The sequence below is a fragment of the Polypterus senegalus genome, chromosome 1 (genome assembly GCF_016835505.1).
Source record: "Polypterus senegalus isolate Bchr_013 chromosome 1, ASM1683550v1, whole genome shotgun sequence".
In the NCBI taxonomy this organism is placed as follows: Eukaryota; Metazoa; Chordata; class Cladistia; order Polypteriformes; family Polypteridae; genus Polypterus; species Polypterus senegalus.
In genome coordinates, this window is record NC_053154.1 from 34,616,757 (window position 1) to 34,633,550 (window position 16,794).

Here is a 16,794-nt window from a genome sequence, read left to right on the forward strand (position 1 = left end):
ACTAACTGAAGCATATGAAGAGCTTTATTAGAGAGACCAAAGAGGAGTCCAGACGAGAAGTAACAAGACTGTGAACAAGAATGGCAGTGGTATGGGGAGTGAGGGAGGGGCGGATGCGATTGATATCGACTAGGTGGAAATAAGCAGACCGGGCGATGTTATTAATGTGAGACACTGTCGAGGATGACGCCCAGACTCTTGACCTGAGGTGATGAGGAAACAAACTTTGGCTCTGATGTGTGTTTGGTTGACCCCAGTGCTGCCAGGAGGAGTTCATGACATCATGCCGTGTCACATTTCCAGTAGTCTTAATACTTTGTCACTTTGATACACACTTTTTTGCCTCTCACATTTTCTTTAGCTCTGCCCTACTTTTCAGTTATGGCTGCGTCGTGTTTTCTCCTTTTCACGTTGTCTCCCGGAGATGTATTGGCTCGATCTCTCTCGACATTCTGAAATGATATTTTTATGGATTTAGGCCTGAATGATAATAGCCTTCAGGCAGTCTCTTTATCGATCCACCGCTTACTGGGTCATTTTTTAAAGAGCTGATTCCCCAGACTGCCACCTCCCTCCACTCCGAGTCAAGTAATTTCACAGATCGTAATCCATCACCTTGCCGGCTTTCAGCCGTCCACCCTGCTCATCAAGAGCGGAGACTGTTGGTGGACATCACATTGGCATTGATCACGGCTGCAGAGTGCCATTGTGTGATGATGACTGTCACTGAATCCACAATGCCAAGGAAGGCCAATGTCTGCTCAGACTCACCTCAGAATGAAAGCCGCTGTGATGGACGGATTTCGTTTTTACATTTTTTGACTGTGTGTCTTAATGTGTTAGACAATAAAACACCCTCGGAACAGCAAACTCGCCACACAATCTGTAATCCAGTGTTTTCACTCTGTGGTTATGGACTGACTGGTAAACTTGACACATTGCACTAATTGGCCTCTTCTGGGCTGATTGGCATCCCACCCAGGGTAAAGTCCAGTGCTGCAGGGAGAGTCTTTGAACCCATGCAACCCTGAATTGGACTCAGCAGGTTTGTCACCAGTCCTGTTCATGACTTGTGTGGATGGAATTACCAGGCGCAGCCAAATGATGGAGAGGGTCCAGTTGAGTGACTTGAAGGGGTCACATGTCCGCGTAGGTGATGTGGTCTTGTTGGCTCAGGTGGTGACCTCAGGGGTGCACTAGGATGGTTTACATCAGAGTGTGAAGTCAGTTGGGGTGAGGATCAGCACCTCCAAGTCTGAGGTCATGCTTTTCAGACAGAAATGGGTGGAGTGCCCTCTCCAGGTTGGTAAGGAGGTGCCACCTCAAGCAGAAGAGTTTAGGTATCTTGGGGTCTTGTTCACAACTGAGGGAAGAAGGGAGTGGGAGATTGGCATGAGAACGGCACACTCATCAATCACGTCAAGAAGGAGCGGAGCTAAAAGGCAAAGTTCTCGATTTATCAGTCGGTCTGTATTTGTACCCTCAGCTATGGCCATAAAAAAAAACATCATGGGCACAAGTGGCAGAAATGAGCTTCTTTTACACAATGCCTGGGCTCAGCCTTAGAGATTGGGTGAAGAATGCAGACATTCAGCAGGAGCTCCAAGTGGAGCTGTGGATCCTCCATATTGAATGGAGTCAGTTGAGGTGATTTGGGGCATCTCATTAGGATTGCTCCTCTATGCCGAGGTGTTTTGGGCGTGGGAGGAGACTTCGGGGTGGACCCTAGACATGCAGCAGAGATTATCGCTCAGCTGGCCTGGGAACACCATAATATCCCCAATTAATGAGTTGGTGGGGAAAAGGGATTTCTGGGCATTTTTTTTTTGAAGTTTTATTAATTTTATTGCAATCCATACAAATCAATCATTTTTTTACAAAAAGTAAAATTGACTTAAGAACAAATCGATTCCCACCCCTGCCTTTCTGGGCAGTTTTGCTTAGAAACTGGATGGAAGATTAAATGATGGTTGGACAGTGTAGCGGTTAGTGCTGCTGCACAGCTTCAGAGTCCTCAGTTCAAATGCCAGGCATGGGCGCTATGGGTATGGAGTGTACAGGTTGTCTTCATGTTTCTGTGAGTTTCCTCCAGCACCTGATGCCGCCGGTGACCGACTGAGTTCTCAAGTCCCATATCTGCATTACAGCTTGATGTATAAATCAGATAAGCTGGCCTCCTTTATCTTTGAAGAAACTGTCAAATAGTGTCAGCTTGCCATGTCTTCATTACTGGATCAGAGCTGTAATAAGAGCCACGTCCTGCCTCGAGGCCATTGCTTAAGTGCGGACTGTCCTCATGCTGCACATGAGCCATCAGGAAAGCACCAATACTGACCACAAGTTCTCAAGCCAAGTAAGTCAATTGCCTGGTGTGATGAGCTGATGATGAGGGGACCTCAGAATTTTAGGGCAGTGCGGTACAGTAGTTAAGGCTTTGGCCTTCAAACCCTGATGTGGTGGGTTCAAATCTCACTACTGCCACTGTGTCCATGAGCAGCCTCTTGACGTGCCTGTGCTCTAACTGGCAAAACAAAAGAAATGTAACCAACTGCTGTAAACTGCCATGGATAAAGGGGTCAAGTAAATGTAGACTGCCCCAAACCCTGGGTTACTGTATGTACCCGAAAATGGAGCAGTCCTGCTGTTAGTGCAGCCCACTCATCACTGAGACTCTTTTACTTTTTAATAACCAGTTAAGTCTTTCCTGTTGTCTTTCTCTCATCAGTGTCCTATGATGCCACACCCCGGCCCTTGGATTGCCAGCACTGGACCCATTGCCAGACCTCTGGAGGATCCGTTCAGACCGCCCTCCGTTACCTATGCTGCGACACACTGCCGGGTCCTCATAGTGAAGCTGAGCAGCAACGTGGCCTCCGACCATTGAGATCGGGATGCTTCAGGAAGTGCGACTACATGAACACACTGTGCTCCATGACATGCACTCCTCTTCTTTCTCATATACAATGCTGATTGATGTGTGACTGCATCTTGATATACAAACTTTTTTTTTTGTTGAACCTTCCCCAAAAGTGTGACAGTAGTTTAAAAAAAAATTAAAATATGAGACCTAAAATGTTATGGATAAAAATGTAAAGATTACACCAACAGATACGATAAAATATGGTTAAGCAAGCCAAACCCCCCCAGTGCCACATGAGGGTGAAGCTTTACACATGGCTTCTCAGTTAGCAATACTGCAGGAAGATCCCCCTGGCCGCTGAGCTCTGAAAGGTGCTAACCACTTCACCTCCAGGACTGTACAAAATAAAGGCGCTACTCAGCTTGGCACGGAGGGCACTGGGCTACCTGTTAAAAACTGGCATTGTAGGCAGAAGGTGCGACAAGCTGGTGTTGGAGACGGTGGATATGGTGTGCTGTGAATGTCTTTCAAAACACATTTGCTCTGTCAAAGAGATGCTACAACTGGAAGAAATCTTTAAAGTTCATACTGTAATAACAGCAGTCACATGACCCTTTTGGTGTGTAAATATTATACATTTATGTTATTCACTACATTAACATTCATTTCAAGTAGTCACACATCACAATCTGAGATAATCAAATCACAGGCCATCCACCACTTTCTTGTAAATAAAAAAATGTTTATTGTAGGAATTCACACTTCACTGAGATGTAAACCAACAGCAATTCATTTTAGCTATGTCTGTGTAGACAATGTATGGTCTTTAACATCCACTACAGGTGAGATGGTCCAGTATGGCGAGGACAATGGGCAGCACAAATCTGGCCCAACTGGTGAAGTCCTCCTTGTGCTGCTCCAATTCTCTGTGCCATCACAATTCTTCAGAAAAGATAAAATAGGATGTGTGTAGACAAAGTAGAATAATGTCTGGATCTGTGCCATCGCTGGCTTCATAACACTGGGCGAGGCTGCTGAGTGAGGAGCTGACCAAAGCGCTTCTTCAAGATGATGCGATGACGAGAGTACTTGTCGTCTGGAGAAAAGCGCGCTGGATGCGCCGAACTTGTGGGTTGTCCATTAGCATCCGCCTTCTACAGGGGGGAACAAAAAAAAAAAAATCAGTTTACCAAATCATTTATTAAAAAAAAGGTTCATTAAATACAAAGGAGTTGTTGGAAGACATCGTCAAAAATCTAGCAATGAGTTGCTTTGTATAGCGCAGGGGTTAAACGCAGGCAATGCCCTGAAGTTCAAACGACCCCCGGGTCACTGCACAGTTGTGCCCATTTCCCAACTGGAGCACAAGCAGGACTGACCTGCGCAAAGTCAAACCTGCCAATAGCAAGAATTGAACCCACAACCTCTCGGCTTGAAATCCAAATGGCTTAACCACTACGACACCCTTCCTGTCCGAGGTAAAATGAGATGAAAGTTGTGCGTGTTTCAATCAAACAACTGCATGGTTTTGATCTGTTGTCCCATCCAGGGAAGTCCGGGCGTTGCCCAGTAGCGGGTAAAGCCAATATGCACACCCCCCCGTGTTCTAAACAACTGGGTTTCAGTCAGTACAACCATATATATTAGTACAGACAATGCAGAGGCGCCGAGAGAAACACCAACTTCAACCTTGAAACTTCACTGAAATTACAAGAAACGCAAAGGAAATCGGGCACCCCTTAAAGTGCCAATTAGCGGCTAAGCTCCGAAGGGTTACTGGAACGTACACGTCAACGGCAGATACGCGTTGAACCCCAGCTCGTATTGACTCCCTGCACTAATAGCAAGACTTCAGCAGCGTGTGTAAAATATACTCCTCTTCATAAATAATAGTTGAGACGAATGCCGTGGACAATGTTATTTGCGTGAAGCCTCAATGGAGGAAATCCCGTCCACTCACACCGGGGCCAGGACCCTTTACACATACACCACACTCCCCTACAGAAAATGTGGATCCAAACTTGAAGGAAAACCGGGGCGCCCAGAAGAAATCACGCATGACCGAGCAAGCAGTCGCATAACCCCAGACACAGGTCGTACATCGTTTTGTTCACGTCGGTCACGTTGCTATGCCAGCTGACCTTAACGATGTCCCAAAACTGCATAAACAACAAATTAACAAATCCGTGAAGTATGAAAAATAGCCGATAGTTGACACGGCACACCGCGTGAACTGGCAAAGAGCACACGAGGTTAAAAAAAGCAATCTAAGGCTTTTACCTGCACAGGTCACGAATAAAAGCAAACTTACTTTCAAAGTATACACCCGATCTCCGTTTTCATTGAGGTAAACCTGCAAAAACATGACTTCTTTAAAGGATTTACACGTGACACAAAACACGAATTTGCACGTTCTTCTACACAATAGCGCGTGTCGCCAAATCTGTCGTCACGTCGGCGGCTCAACAAATATACGTAATTTCCGGTTGTCGCAATGCTCATTGGGAGACTGCGTCACTTTATTTTCTATCAGCTCGCCGGGTAATTTGGCATTTAGTTTAAGCAGCAAGAGTATCTAAACGCCCATAAAACAGAAGATGCTGTTTAAGGAATATGTGCGAAAAAGTGTCAGGCCTTCTCTCGTTGTTACCCACTTTGTGGTGTCTTCAGTGTGTTTGTCCTTTTTTTTCTTCGCTTAATAAAATTTTTGTTATCCCGCACACTTAAGCCGAGGCGTTTCCACACTTCTAGTCCGTTTGCTTTGTTTCGAATCAGGGGATGGTTCGTTACTTTGTTTGAATTTCCATTTAGTTTGTGTGCGTTTCACATTGCGTGTTTTTATGCGAATTAAAACCACCAAATAAATACCTCGTGTGGGACGTGGCTGAAGTCGGCTTATTCCGATTTTCTTCTTTTATTGGGTACAATATTTTTTCGAGGGGAAAAATAACAGAAACTCGGCAACAGATTTTCTTGTTTATTTGTTAAACACTCAAGACAAAAGAATTGTGGGAAGTCGAGATGCAAAGCCCCGCCCATTGACCCGCTATTTGCATATTGAGAAAATGCAAAGTGGAAAATGAAAATTTAGTGAGCAGCAGGTGGCGCCAGTGCTTATTTGCGTTGTACCTTTCATTTTTGCAGCATAGATTTGAAAATTAAATTGCAAATGGTGTTATTTATAATTTTTGCAGCATTCTTGCATGTAGACTTCACTGTATTTTCATTTTGATTTTTGTTTTGATTTCCTTTTTTGCAGAAAAGACCTCCCATACGTACTGCACCGAGTCTCCCCTTTCTAAAGTGTCTCTGCCATGTTGGCAATTGGCTTACATACATCTGCCTAAACGAATTGGGCTTAAGGGGAAATCCCACCCAACAAACCAGGTGGGAAGGCATCTTTCGGGCTATTATTAGGGTCTGTGTTTATCAGGTCTTTATTGCCACATGTATAGGATACACTGAAACTCTCAATTGCATATACTAATCAACATGCAACACATCATCACTCTGTGGTGCCGTGATTAGTGGGATAAGAACTGCAATATACCGTAACTCATTAATTGAAAATATATATGAGAGAATATAGAAAAACCCAAATGTTTTTGTGGTCAATATGAAACCCGCTACGGTACGTAGAACAGTAGCTGAACACACTCCATCAGTCATTCCATAAAAAAGAGAAAATGTATCTCTGGTAGTACTTCAGAATTCCCTTCTGCCAAATCAGTGTTTTGTAAGAACTTAACTTGTGTTGTCTCTCATGGATGATCTAAAAATAAGGCAGTTTCAGATTCCGAGGATAACTTCAGCTACTGTATGAAGCGCCACGGCCTGGCAGTACCTCTGCTCTTTTTTGGCCTTTCTAACATTTGCGCTGCCCACTACAAATCTAAATGTTGTGAGAGCTCTCTGTCCGTGAGTGCTTCTTACAAAAAATGAATTCGAGGAGTAATTTGCCTTGTGTAGATTTCCTTTGGATGTCTGATATAATCCCGTTTTCCTGTTCCGTACCCTTAACCTTTGCTGAAAAGGATCTGCCTAACCTCCCTGATCCTTCCTCAATGTCCGCACTTGAACATAATTTCACTAGTAATGCAGTTTGCCGGCAGTGTGGCGTGACAGTTCCGACTTTGGTTCAAAATCCCGCTACTGACACTGCGTGACCACGAGCAGGTCACGTCACCTGGCTGTGCTCCAAAACCAAGTGTATTTCAAAGGCTGCAAGTCACTTTGGGGAAAGTTGTCAGCCAAATGAATGACCGAGGGAATGAGGAGCATCTCGAAGGATGTCCAGACTTTATCAGACACTGTCGCTCACGGTTTGTTTTACTTACCTCTCTCTCTGTCGAGATCTCAGACGAGGAGTGGAATTTGTGTTTCCACAGCATTCAAAGCAGGCCGTCATTCATCTTTGACTTGAACATCATGCACAGATATTTTTGATCCTCTCTTATATTCATATTATTGGGGATTTGACCCTGGTTGCGGCTCTGGCCTCGCTGGGTTATGTTTTTGGCCTGCCCCGACTTAGCGCTTACCTGCCTCTCAGTTACTGTTGGGTTCAGTTATTCCTAATGTTTCCACAGTGACGCTTGGAGTATTATTGGATGGGATTAGACTATCTAGTGATGAACTCGCTGGGACTGTTAGGACTGATCAGCTCTCGGCACTGGGAAGGATGGGTTTAGTCCTCGTTAAATTAATGAGTTTTAACGCTTTATGTGATTTACAGCAGGGGTCGCCAACTCCGGTCCTGGAGGACCACCATGGCTGCAGGTTTTCATTCTAACCGTTTTCTGAATGAGTGCCCTATTTTTACTGCTAATTAACTTCTTTTAAACTCATTTTAATTGATCTGCTCTTGAAGACTCAGACCCCCTGTGCTGGGTTGGCACCCTGCCTGGGGTTTGTTTCCTGCCTTGCACCCTGTGTTGGCTGGGATTGGCTCCAGCAGACCCCCATGACCCTGTAGTTGGGATATAGCAGGTTGGATAATGGATGGATGTACTCAGACCCCTTAATTGTTTTTTTCCTTAATTAGCAGCCAAACAATAATGAGATGCAAAATGAGCCAAAACAACTGGTGTCCATCATACAATATCTGAAAATAAAGAAAGATGAACGTCTCAGGAATTCTGATCTGCTCAGGTCCCAAAAACATTTGACCAGGGCTCTTAGAAAAGAGAAAATCAACAATTTCAGAAATGTGTGCTAATGCACAATGAGAGCAGCAACAAGTCATGGAAATAAAGAACGGGTTTAATGAACGACAAGGATTGGCATCTCATTAAGCAGCAGGTTGGAGTGAAACTGGTTGGAGTTTGAGGCCCTGACTTAGTTGGTCTTCTCTTGGCTCACCCACCCACTTCACAGTTCATTTCTGTTTGGGTGCCATTTAAGGAAAGAAATGAAGGAATTCAGAGGAACGATGAAGAAATCTTAAATAAAGCAATTCAATTTAAGTGAATTCACAAGAAGTTAATTAGCAGCACAAACAGGACACTCAATAAAAAAAAAAGGTTAAGATGAAAACCTGCAGCCACGAGGGTCCTCCAGGACCATACTTGGTGATCCCTGATTTACAGGATTGATTGTATTTTTGATTGGAATTAACTTACTTTTTGTTTTGGGTAATGTATGTTGAATTGTATTAAACTCTTAAATATATCTAGAAATAGATACAACATTTGTTACAAAAAAAGACATGAAATGCTGTGCTGCCTGCCTTCTCCTAGGGTTGCCAGAAAAGGCCTCGGCTCCCCGCCTCCCTGAATTGGGTGGAGTGCAGTAGAGAATTGTATTTTAGGATGTGCCTTTTTATGATAACAAAGTGAATATCAGCTGTGGCAGATCTCCACACACACAAGACAACCCCATACAAGATGGCGTCTTTGACTAAAAACGAAGACAGAGAGGAGTCCACAAAGTACGCCCGTGTCTCCAAGGTAGGAGCCACACCAGGGTTCTCACTTCGTCTCCTGCCTCTCTCCAGACTCGGGCATCTCTTCTACCAGTTTACAGAAAGACGTTGTGGGGCACTTCTAAAGATGCTATATTAATTGGATTATAATTCCAATGAAGTAAATGAAGTGTCGGATTACACGGTGAAAAGCATTAAATGGAAACGGCGTGACTCCCTCAGCCGTCTGCCTGCTTTCTGTTATCGCCTCCCTCCACGTTGTCAGCTGCTGTTCTGTGCCGTTTGGGTTTCTTTTAATTTTGTGTTGTTACTGCTTCATTATTTTTCTATGTGTGGGTTGTAGTGATGTAATATCACTTTCCGATTTAAGGGTAAAAGGAAGCTAACCTTTGGAGTTGTTGTCTATCGCTTGTTTTGTATTTGTACCCGTCTCATTTTTGAATAATGTTTATTGCATTGCATTCTGCAGCTATTTTAGATAACGGTTTCATTTATTTGCTTAGCAGATACTTTTATCCAAAGTGACTCACAAAAGTGGTCGACATAACCGAGTTATCATCAGTCTGGAGGCCTGTTTGAGAAGAAGGATACAGAAGATCACAACAAACAGCATTCCATTCATTAGGTTTGTGTTTTCCTTGATTCCTCATGTTAACGTCTCTACTGGGAGTATTAGTGACTATTACTAAAGTTTGATCTCACTTCACCCTTCACCGTGGCTCATTTTTGCCCCAGAAACTTAACAAATGACTCTGTAACCCTTGCAGACCTCGCCATCCCTGGCAGTTTTCAGGGCTTTCTTTTCCCCACAGCGTGACGTGTACTCACTTCTCTCCACCACCAGCGTCTTCTTTGTCTCTTTTGGTCTTCTTGGCAGATTCACACTCAGTGGTGCGCTGCTGCCACCTGCAGGTCTGGAGTTGTCAACTTGCGCTTCACTAATGTGTGGCTTCATACAGTATGCTCTTTTCTCCTGTTAGTTTTTTTTCTTTTCTTCCATTTCTAATAGCAGCTATTTCTCTTTCTCCCTTATTGACAGTAGTACTAGGGTGTTGTAGCGTGTTGGCCATTATGAATGCAGTGAGAAGTCAAGTAAAATGACACCTGTTATTGGCTAACTATTGGCTGTACATCTTGCCTGTAGAAGCGGCCCGAGTTGCCTCGAAAGCTTGCATATTGTAATCTTTCTAGTTAGCCAATAAAAGATGCCACTTTACCTGACTTCTCTTTTATTGACATAAAGCTTCAGCTGATGCCCTGCAGAGCCCTCACTCTGTGAGTTTCCTTTGGCATATTCAGCACTGTGATTTCCTCCTCGATTGTACATCTCAGTTTCTACGCTTCTCCACATTTCCCACATTCACGTCTTTTTTTACTCCTACAAGCGACAGCTATCTGACCCAATCCTTGCCACTTAAAACACCAAAGGGGTGGAAAAATCCAAATTTTGTCCCGTTTAGGGGTCGCCACAGCTGATCGTCTGTCTTCATCTATCCCTGTCTTTTCTGCCATGCCGACTGCCTTCATGTCCTCCCTCACCACATCCATAAACCCCCTCTTTGGCCTTCCTCTTGCTTGGCAGTTCCATCTTGAACATTCTTTTCCCGCTCATCTCTCCCTTTGTCACCAAACTGTCACATGTACCCCTCTAATATACTCGGTCCTAATCCTGTCTACCCTTGTTAATCGTATCATCTTCAGCTCTGCCTCTTGTGTTTTATGTCAGTGTCTCCAACATAGCTGGTCTCACTACCATTTTATAGACCTTTCCTTCTAGTGCTCTCCTGTCACTCTTCTCCACCCAGTCCACCTTGCCTGCACTCTCTTCTTCACTCCTCTGCCACACTCTGTTGCATTGGACTGTTGAACCCAAGTATTTAAATTCGTTGAGCTTCACCACCGCTGCTCCTTGCAGCCGCACCATTCCACCTCCTTCCCTCTCATTCACGCACACGTTCTCCGTCTTACTCCCATCTCTCCAGGTTCATCTCGATGTGCTGTCTACTCTCGCTACAGACCACAATGTCATCTGCGAACATCACAGTCCACGGAGACTCCTGTCTGACCTCATCTGTCCATCACCACTGCAAACAGCAAAGGGCTCAGAGCTGACCCCTGATGTCATCCCACTGTCACCCTGGACCAGGCTGTCCCTTCAAACCACTGTAACAGTGTAACGTCTGTCCCATTTCTGCCGCACTGAAGTGTTTTTTGCCTCACCCATTTTTACATTCTTCATTAGCTTTAGCCATTTCCTCTAAACTTTATACTTTAATAAACTCCATACTGTATGTCCCCTCTTTCCTGTCAGGTCGGCCGCCAGATAGCACGCATTCTGAATTTTTCCTACATTTTGTTTTTAAAGAGTTGTTTGTTTCTGTGCTTAGTATTAACAGTTGACCCTTAGATAAATTGTTCACATGTATCCTCAATTTTCATTTTTTATCAACAAAGCCATTTTGAAAGGATTGATTTGACTTAGTTCCTCATCTTAGAAACTGATCTCCTAATAACTTATTTTAGCATACTTTTGTTGTTCTTTCTTTGCTAACAGTTTCTTCATTTGAATCTCACCGCCGATGTCCATTTCTTACGGCCGCTCATTTCAATTTCCTCTTACTGTGTCCTACCATTCTATCGTCACTGGCTCATCTCCTAATGTTCCCATCATCCACTTCTTCCTTCTTTACACTGATGGTGAGGGTCTAAATTATTCACATGTATATTTGGCAGGACCGCACTCAGTCCAGCTTGCTTGTTCTAAAGCTGATTGTTCCACTTGGCAGTCCTGGGACTGTGAAACTGTGAGGTAGCAATGATTGCCAACATGGCTGAGGGGTCTTTCAAAGGATACAGTGGAGTCTGAGACTTGCTGTTTTGCCCGATGATAAATTTGAATACTGTATAAACTCGTGTTTAAGTTAGGACGTCAGGGCTTGATTTTACTGTATAATTTCTGGTATTTTATAATGTCGGTCATATAAGTCGAATGTGGAAAACTCACGCTATTGGATTATGATGCGCTGATGCCCACCTCAGAGAGTAACCACGGAGCACACGGCCTTTTTCTTCTATGTATTGTGCCTACGTGACCACACGGTAATACCAAACTATTCCGAAGCGATGTCTGCACTGTTTTGTGTTTTTTTGTATCTCACACCCTCATACACCTTTATCATAAGAGCATCCCTTATCTACAATGGAGCGTTCGATCAGAAGAAAATATAAAGCTGGTTTTAAATTAAACGTCGTTGAAGTGGCAAAGGGGTGGCACGGTGGCGCTGCTGCCTCGCAGTAAGGAGACCTGGGTTCGTTTCCCAGGAGTTTGCATGTTCTCCCCGTGTCTGCGTGGGTTTCCTCCCACAGTCCAAAGACATGCAGGTTAGGTACACTGGCGATCCCAAATTGTCCCTAGTGTGTGCCGTGTGGCGGGCTGGCACCCTGTCTGGGGTTTTTTCCTGCCTTGCGCCCTGTGCTGGCTGGGATTTGCTCCAGCAGACCCCCGTGACCCTGTGTTAGGATATAGCGGGTTGGGAAATGACTGACTGAAGTGGCGAAAGAAATTGGTAACTGCGTTGCTGCAACAAAATTTGATGCGTCTGAGAAACTGGTGTGAGATTGGAGAAAGCAAGAAGATGTAAAAAAAAGAATAATTATCGTATTTTTGAATGGGTGTATAAGTCGGGGTCTGATTTTATGATTGACTTTTCGGGTTTCAAGACCCGACATATACGCGAGTAGATACGGTAACTTAAATTTTGTGCTTGTGCCCTCATGACAGCAGGCGTGTGAGTTAAGGGCAGGGGTCTTGGGCTGCTCGGCCCCCTCCTGTAGTCACTTAACCGATACTGTGTGCCTTCAAAATGTATTCAGCCTCCTCAATGCTTTTTTCACATAACTGACTGTCGTGACACCCGAGTTTTTGAACCGTTTGACAGGGAATTTGTAAAGCAGGCACTCTGCTGTTACTGCCACGTGGTGTAGTGCCTAAGGATTTGGACTTCAAACCCTGAGGCTGTGGGTTCAAATCCCACTACTGAGACTGTGTGACGGCGAGCAAGTCACTTGACCTGCATGAGCTCCAATTGCAAGACCAAAAGACATGTCACCAGTTGTAATCATGAATGTTGTAAGTCGCCTGAGCTAAAGGCCTCAGCCAAATAAGTAAATGTCATAGGTCGTATCTTGGCTTGTTTTCTTGGATCAGTGTCTTTGTTTTTTTTGTTACCATTCTGCTGCAAACCAACTTGCCTCTTGAAGAATAATGTCTCCCTCACCTAAAAAAGAAAGAAAATTAGAAACCATTAAATTAAACATTTTTTTTTTTAACTAACATGTCAACACTTTGCAAGTATTCCAGTACTTGACTGAGCCACCTCTCGCAGCTCTCACAACAAGTGTCTATTAATGTTGCACAATGGGGTGCAGCCAGACATTCCCACTCCTACCAGCTATGCCAGGTTAGATGGGGAGCAGCGGTGGGCAACCATTTTGAGGTCTCGCCACAGATGTTCAATGGGACTGTGAGTGGGCCACTCCAGGACCCTCCACTGCACCCGTTGCTCAGGAAGTGTGTTCTGCCTTCTTGTCCTGTCAACAAACATTCTGCCCAGTCAACCTGCAGAGAGGAGCAGCATTTCATCCAGGAGCTATGCCCGCTGTACAGCATTCGTCTTCTCATCAATCCTGACCACACTGCCAGTTCTTTGTCTCCACCACCTGGTGCTGCCCAGCCGCATTTTACAGTACATTTACTTCTCTCACACTCTTTAATGTCCAAGCCAACAACTTCCACTTTAGCCTCATCAGACCACAAGACTTTGTGCCACCACTTTGCTGACTCTTTCCAGTGATATTTGACTAATTCTTTACAGGCCTGGTCACTTTCCTTCTCACTGAGGGCTTCTTCCTTCCTATCTTCCATCGAGGACCTTCCTGGGGAATGTCTTGGGTGATTACTGAGCCATGGATGTCCTCTCCTGTCGGTGTCACCGACTTATGCAGCTCAGTCAGGGTGACGATTGGCATCACAGTGGCCCCTTCATAGAGGTGGCCTGGCCTCAGCAGTGTGGCTGTACTTTCATATTCTGTCCCCTTCTGTATGACGGACTGACCTCTGAGGTATGTTCTGTGCCTTTAAGATGGCTTTATATCCTTCCCCATATTTATATCCCTATCTATAATTACACCTAACTTGTTTTGAACTCTTTTTTGCCTTTATTTAGGTTTGCCTTGTTGCTACAGTTGAACCCTGCCTGGAGAAGAGGGGATTAATCATCATAAATAAATTGAGAACAAATGAACCCCCCCCCCATTCTTACACAGTTCGAGATCATCAGTAGTTGGTCGTGTAAAACATGACACCTCAGCAAAATTAGCCTTATAGGGTGGGAAAACTCTTTGGATCAAACAGTTTAGATTTGACCCTTTTTTGCAAATTGTTGAATAGTCTTCAGTTTGTTTCTTTTGTTTTGGCATCATGCACGCTGTTTTGTAGATCATTTACAATCTGACACATTAAAACGTGGAAATATTTTTGGGGCTGAATAGTTTTGCAAGGCACTGTATGTGCTCCAGTTGTAACTGAACATCCAGCATTTTATACTGAGGCAAAACTAAGACAGCAAATTACAGGGAACGTCACTCCAGTGTAAAGTTAAAGGTATATATGCCATGGAAAAATACAGGTTGTTCACATAAAAATACAATAATAATGACAATAATTCTTTACATGAATGTAGCACTTTTCTCACTAGTCAAAGTGCTTTCCCTAGCGAGTGGGGGGGCCACTTAAACCACCACTAATGTGCAGCATCTGCCCAAATGATACAATGGCAGCCATTCTTGCGCCACCACACATGAGCTGTTAGGTGGTGAAATGGTGAGAGAGATAGCCAGTTAGAGACAGGGGATGATTAGGGGGTCAGAACGACTAGACCAGGGGTCCCCAGCTTTGGTCCTGGAGGGTCCCAGTGGCTGCAGGTTTTCATTCTAACCTTTTTCTTAATTAGTGACCTGTTTTTGTTGCTAAGTCACTTCTTTTGAATTCATTTGAATTGTTTTTTTTTTAAGATTTGTTCCCCTGAATTTCTTCACTTCTTTCCTTAAATGGAACCCAAACAGAAATGAAATATGAAATGAGTGAGCCAACGGAAGACAAACTAAGTCAGGGCCTCAAACTTAAACCAATTTCACTCCAACCTGCAGCTTAATGAGGTGCCACTGCTTGTCGTTAATTAAACCCGCTCTTTAATTCTGTGGCTTGTTGCAATATTCTGCAATACCATAAAGTTCCAGAATTGTTGCTTTTCTCTTTTCTAAGAGCATTGGTAAAATGTTTTGGGGATCTGAGCAGATCAACATTACTGAGACCTTCATCTTTCTTTATTTTCAGATATTGTATGGTCGACACGGTCTGCCGGTCATGTTTTGGCTCATTTTGTATCTCGTTATTGTTTGACTGCTAATTAAGGAAGGAATTAAGGAGTCTGAGTCTTCAAGAGCAAGCCAATTCAAATGAATTCAAAAGAAGTTAAATAGCAGCAAAAACAGGTCACTAATTAAGAAAAGGGTTAGAATGAAAACCTGCAGCCACTGCAGCCCTCCAGGACTGGAGTTGGGGGCCCCTGGACTAGACCATGGTCGGCACTTTAGCCTGGACATCGGGATACACCTTGCTCTTTCTGAAGGATGCCCAGAGATCTTTTATGTCCACAGAGAGTCAGGACCATGGTTTTACATGTCATCCGCCATGTTTACAGCACTGGGGCACTGTGCTGCAAATTCAGAGTGCCCCCTACTGGTCTCACCACCACCTCATCCAGCAGCAGCCCAAGTTTTCCTAGATACTCTCCCATCCAAATACTGGCCGGGCTCAAACATACTTAGCTTCAAGTGGACAACGTGTTCTGAAGTAAACAAATGGCTGTTGTACGACAGCACAAGCATATTTACTCACACTTTGCCAAGTCAAACACGCACATCTTTGGAATGTGGGCAAAACCCAGTGTAGGAATAAACATCAAATTAGACTGAAACCACATTAAAAAACACCCAAACTGCTGCTCTGGTCAGATTTGGTCACTTTTGGACAGACATGTCATATCATTAATGGAGGTGCTGGTAATGTATGGTAGTTACAGGTTCAAAAGAAGAAATGAACAAGTCAGGCCAGGGACAAACACAGATCAAGGACTACCAAAAGTACAAGGAGATATGCAAGCCCCCCGTCTCCCATTCTCACCATATTTTACAGAGATGCCATCGAGAGTGTTCTGACTAGCTGCATTATGGTCTGGTACTCCAACTGCCGCATGTCTAGCTGTAAGAGAAGAGAGGATAGCGAGGTCAGCTGAGAGGATTACCAGGGTGCCACTCCCTTCTCAGAAAGACACGTTCTGCAGGGGCTGTGTCCGTAAGGCCTGCTGCACTGTCCAGGACCCTTCTCACCTCCTCATGGATTCTTCATTATTTTGCCATCTGGAAAACAATAAATACTTCAGAGACAGAGCCAGGTCTGCGTGGTTATGTGACAGTTCTTAACAAACAGACCTTTCAATACAATGTGGCCCCCCATGTTCTCCCACTATGATGAAATCGGTCTCTTTGCATTTGACATGTCTGCGTGTAACTGTGGCACTCAAGTGTGTTCTCATATTGCCTCTTTAAATGTGTACACATGCTGCGTGGTGTTGTCTCGTCACTGTGGGCTCGGGGCTTTGCCATTTTGTTTCTGTATATGATAATAAAGTTGACTTTAACTTTGAAATGGTCTGAAAAAGCACAAGATACAAGAGGACTTAGCAAACAAGGGCGTGACAGTTCAACAAGCAAACCCTGAGGGGACTTAACAATAAAAAATGACATGAATTATGGAAGGAGACTCAGACGTCAGCATGGTGGTTGGTGTCACCTCAAAATAGGGGCGCCTTTTGTTTATGGGGTATGCCAACCTGTTCTTTTAATTCCATTCGACACAGTCTGTTAAAACAAAAAGGCCGCAGATCACAGT

General features: G+C 44.2%; 2 protein-coding genes across 2 annotated transcripts in view; one reads left to right on the forward strand and one right to left on the reverse strand.

The window, feature by feature from the left end:
- LOC120524087 (NUT family member 2-like) overlaps nt 1–3,184 on the forward strand; it is a 46,158-nt gene extending 42,974 nt beyond the window's left edge. The window contains exon 5 of the mRNA XM_039745948.1: nt 2,726–3,184. Within this exon, the coding sequence (XP_039601882.1) occupies nt 2,726–2,884 (159 nt within the window). The 3' untranslated portion in view covers nt 2,885–3,184. The remainder of the gene's footprint in view (nt 1–2,725) is intronic.
- A 397-nt stretch (nt 3,185–3,581) lies between these two features.
- Nucleotides 3,582–5,316, reverse strand: nop10 (NOP10 ribonucleoprotein homolog (yeast)). The gene is made up of 2 exons (XM_039745970.1): nt 5,172–5,316; nt 3,582–4,014 (listed from the first exon to the last, which is right to left on the reverse strand). The coding sequence occupies exons 1-2, from the start codon at nt 5,223–5,225 to the stop codon at nt 3,874–3,876; spliced, it is 195 nt and encodes a 64-aa protein (XP_039601904.1). The 5' UTR covers nt 5,226–5,316; the 3' UTR covers nt 3,582–3,873.
- Between the last annotated feature and the right edge of the window lie 11,478 nt (nt 5,317–16,794).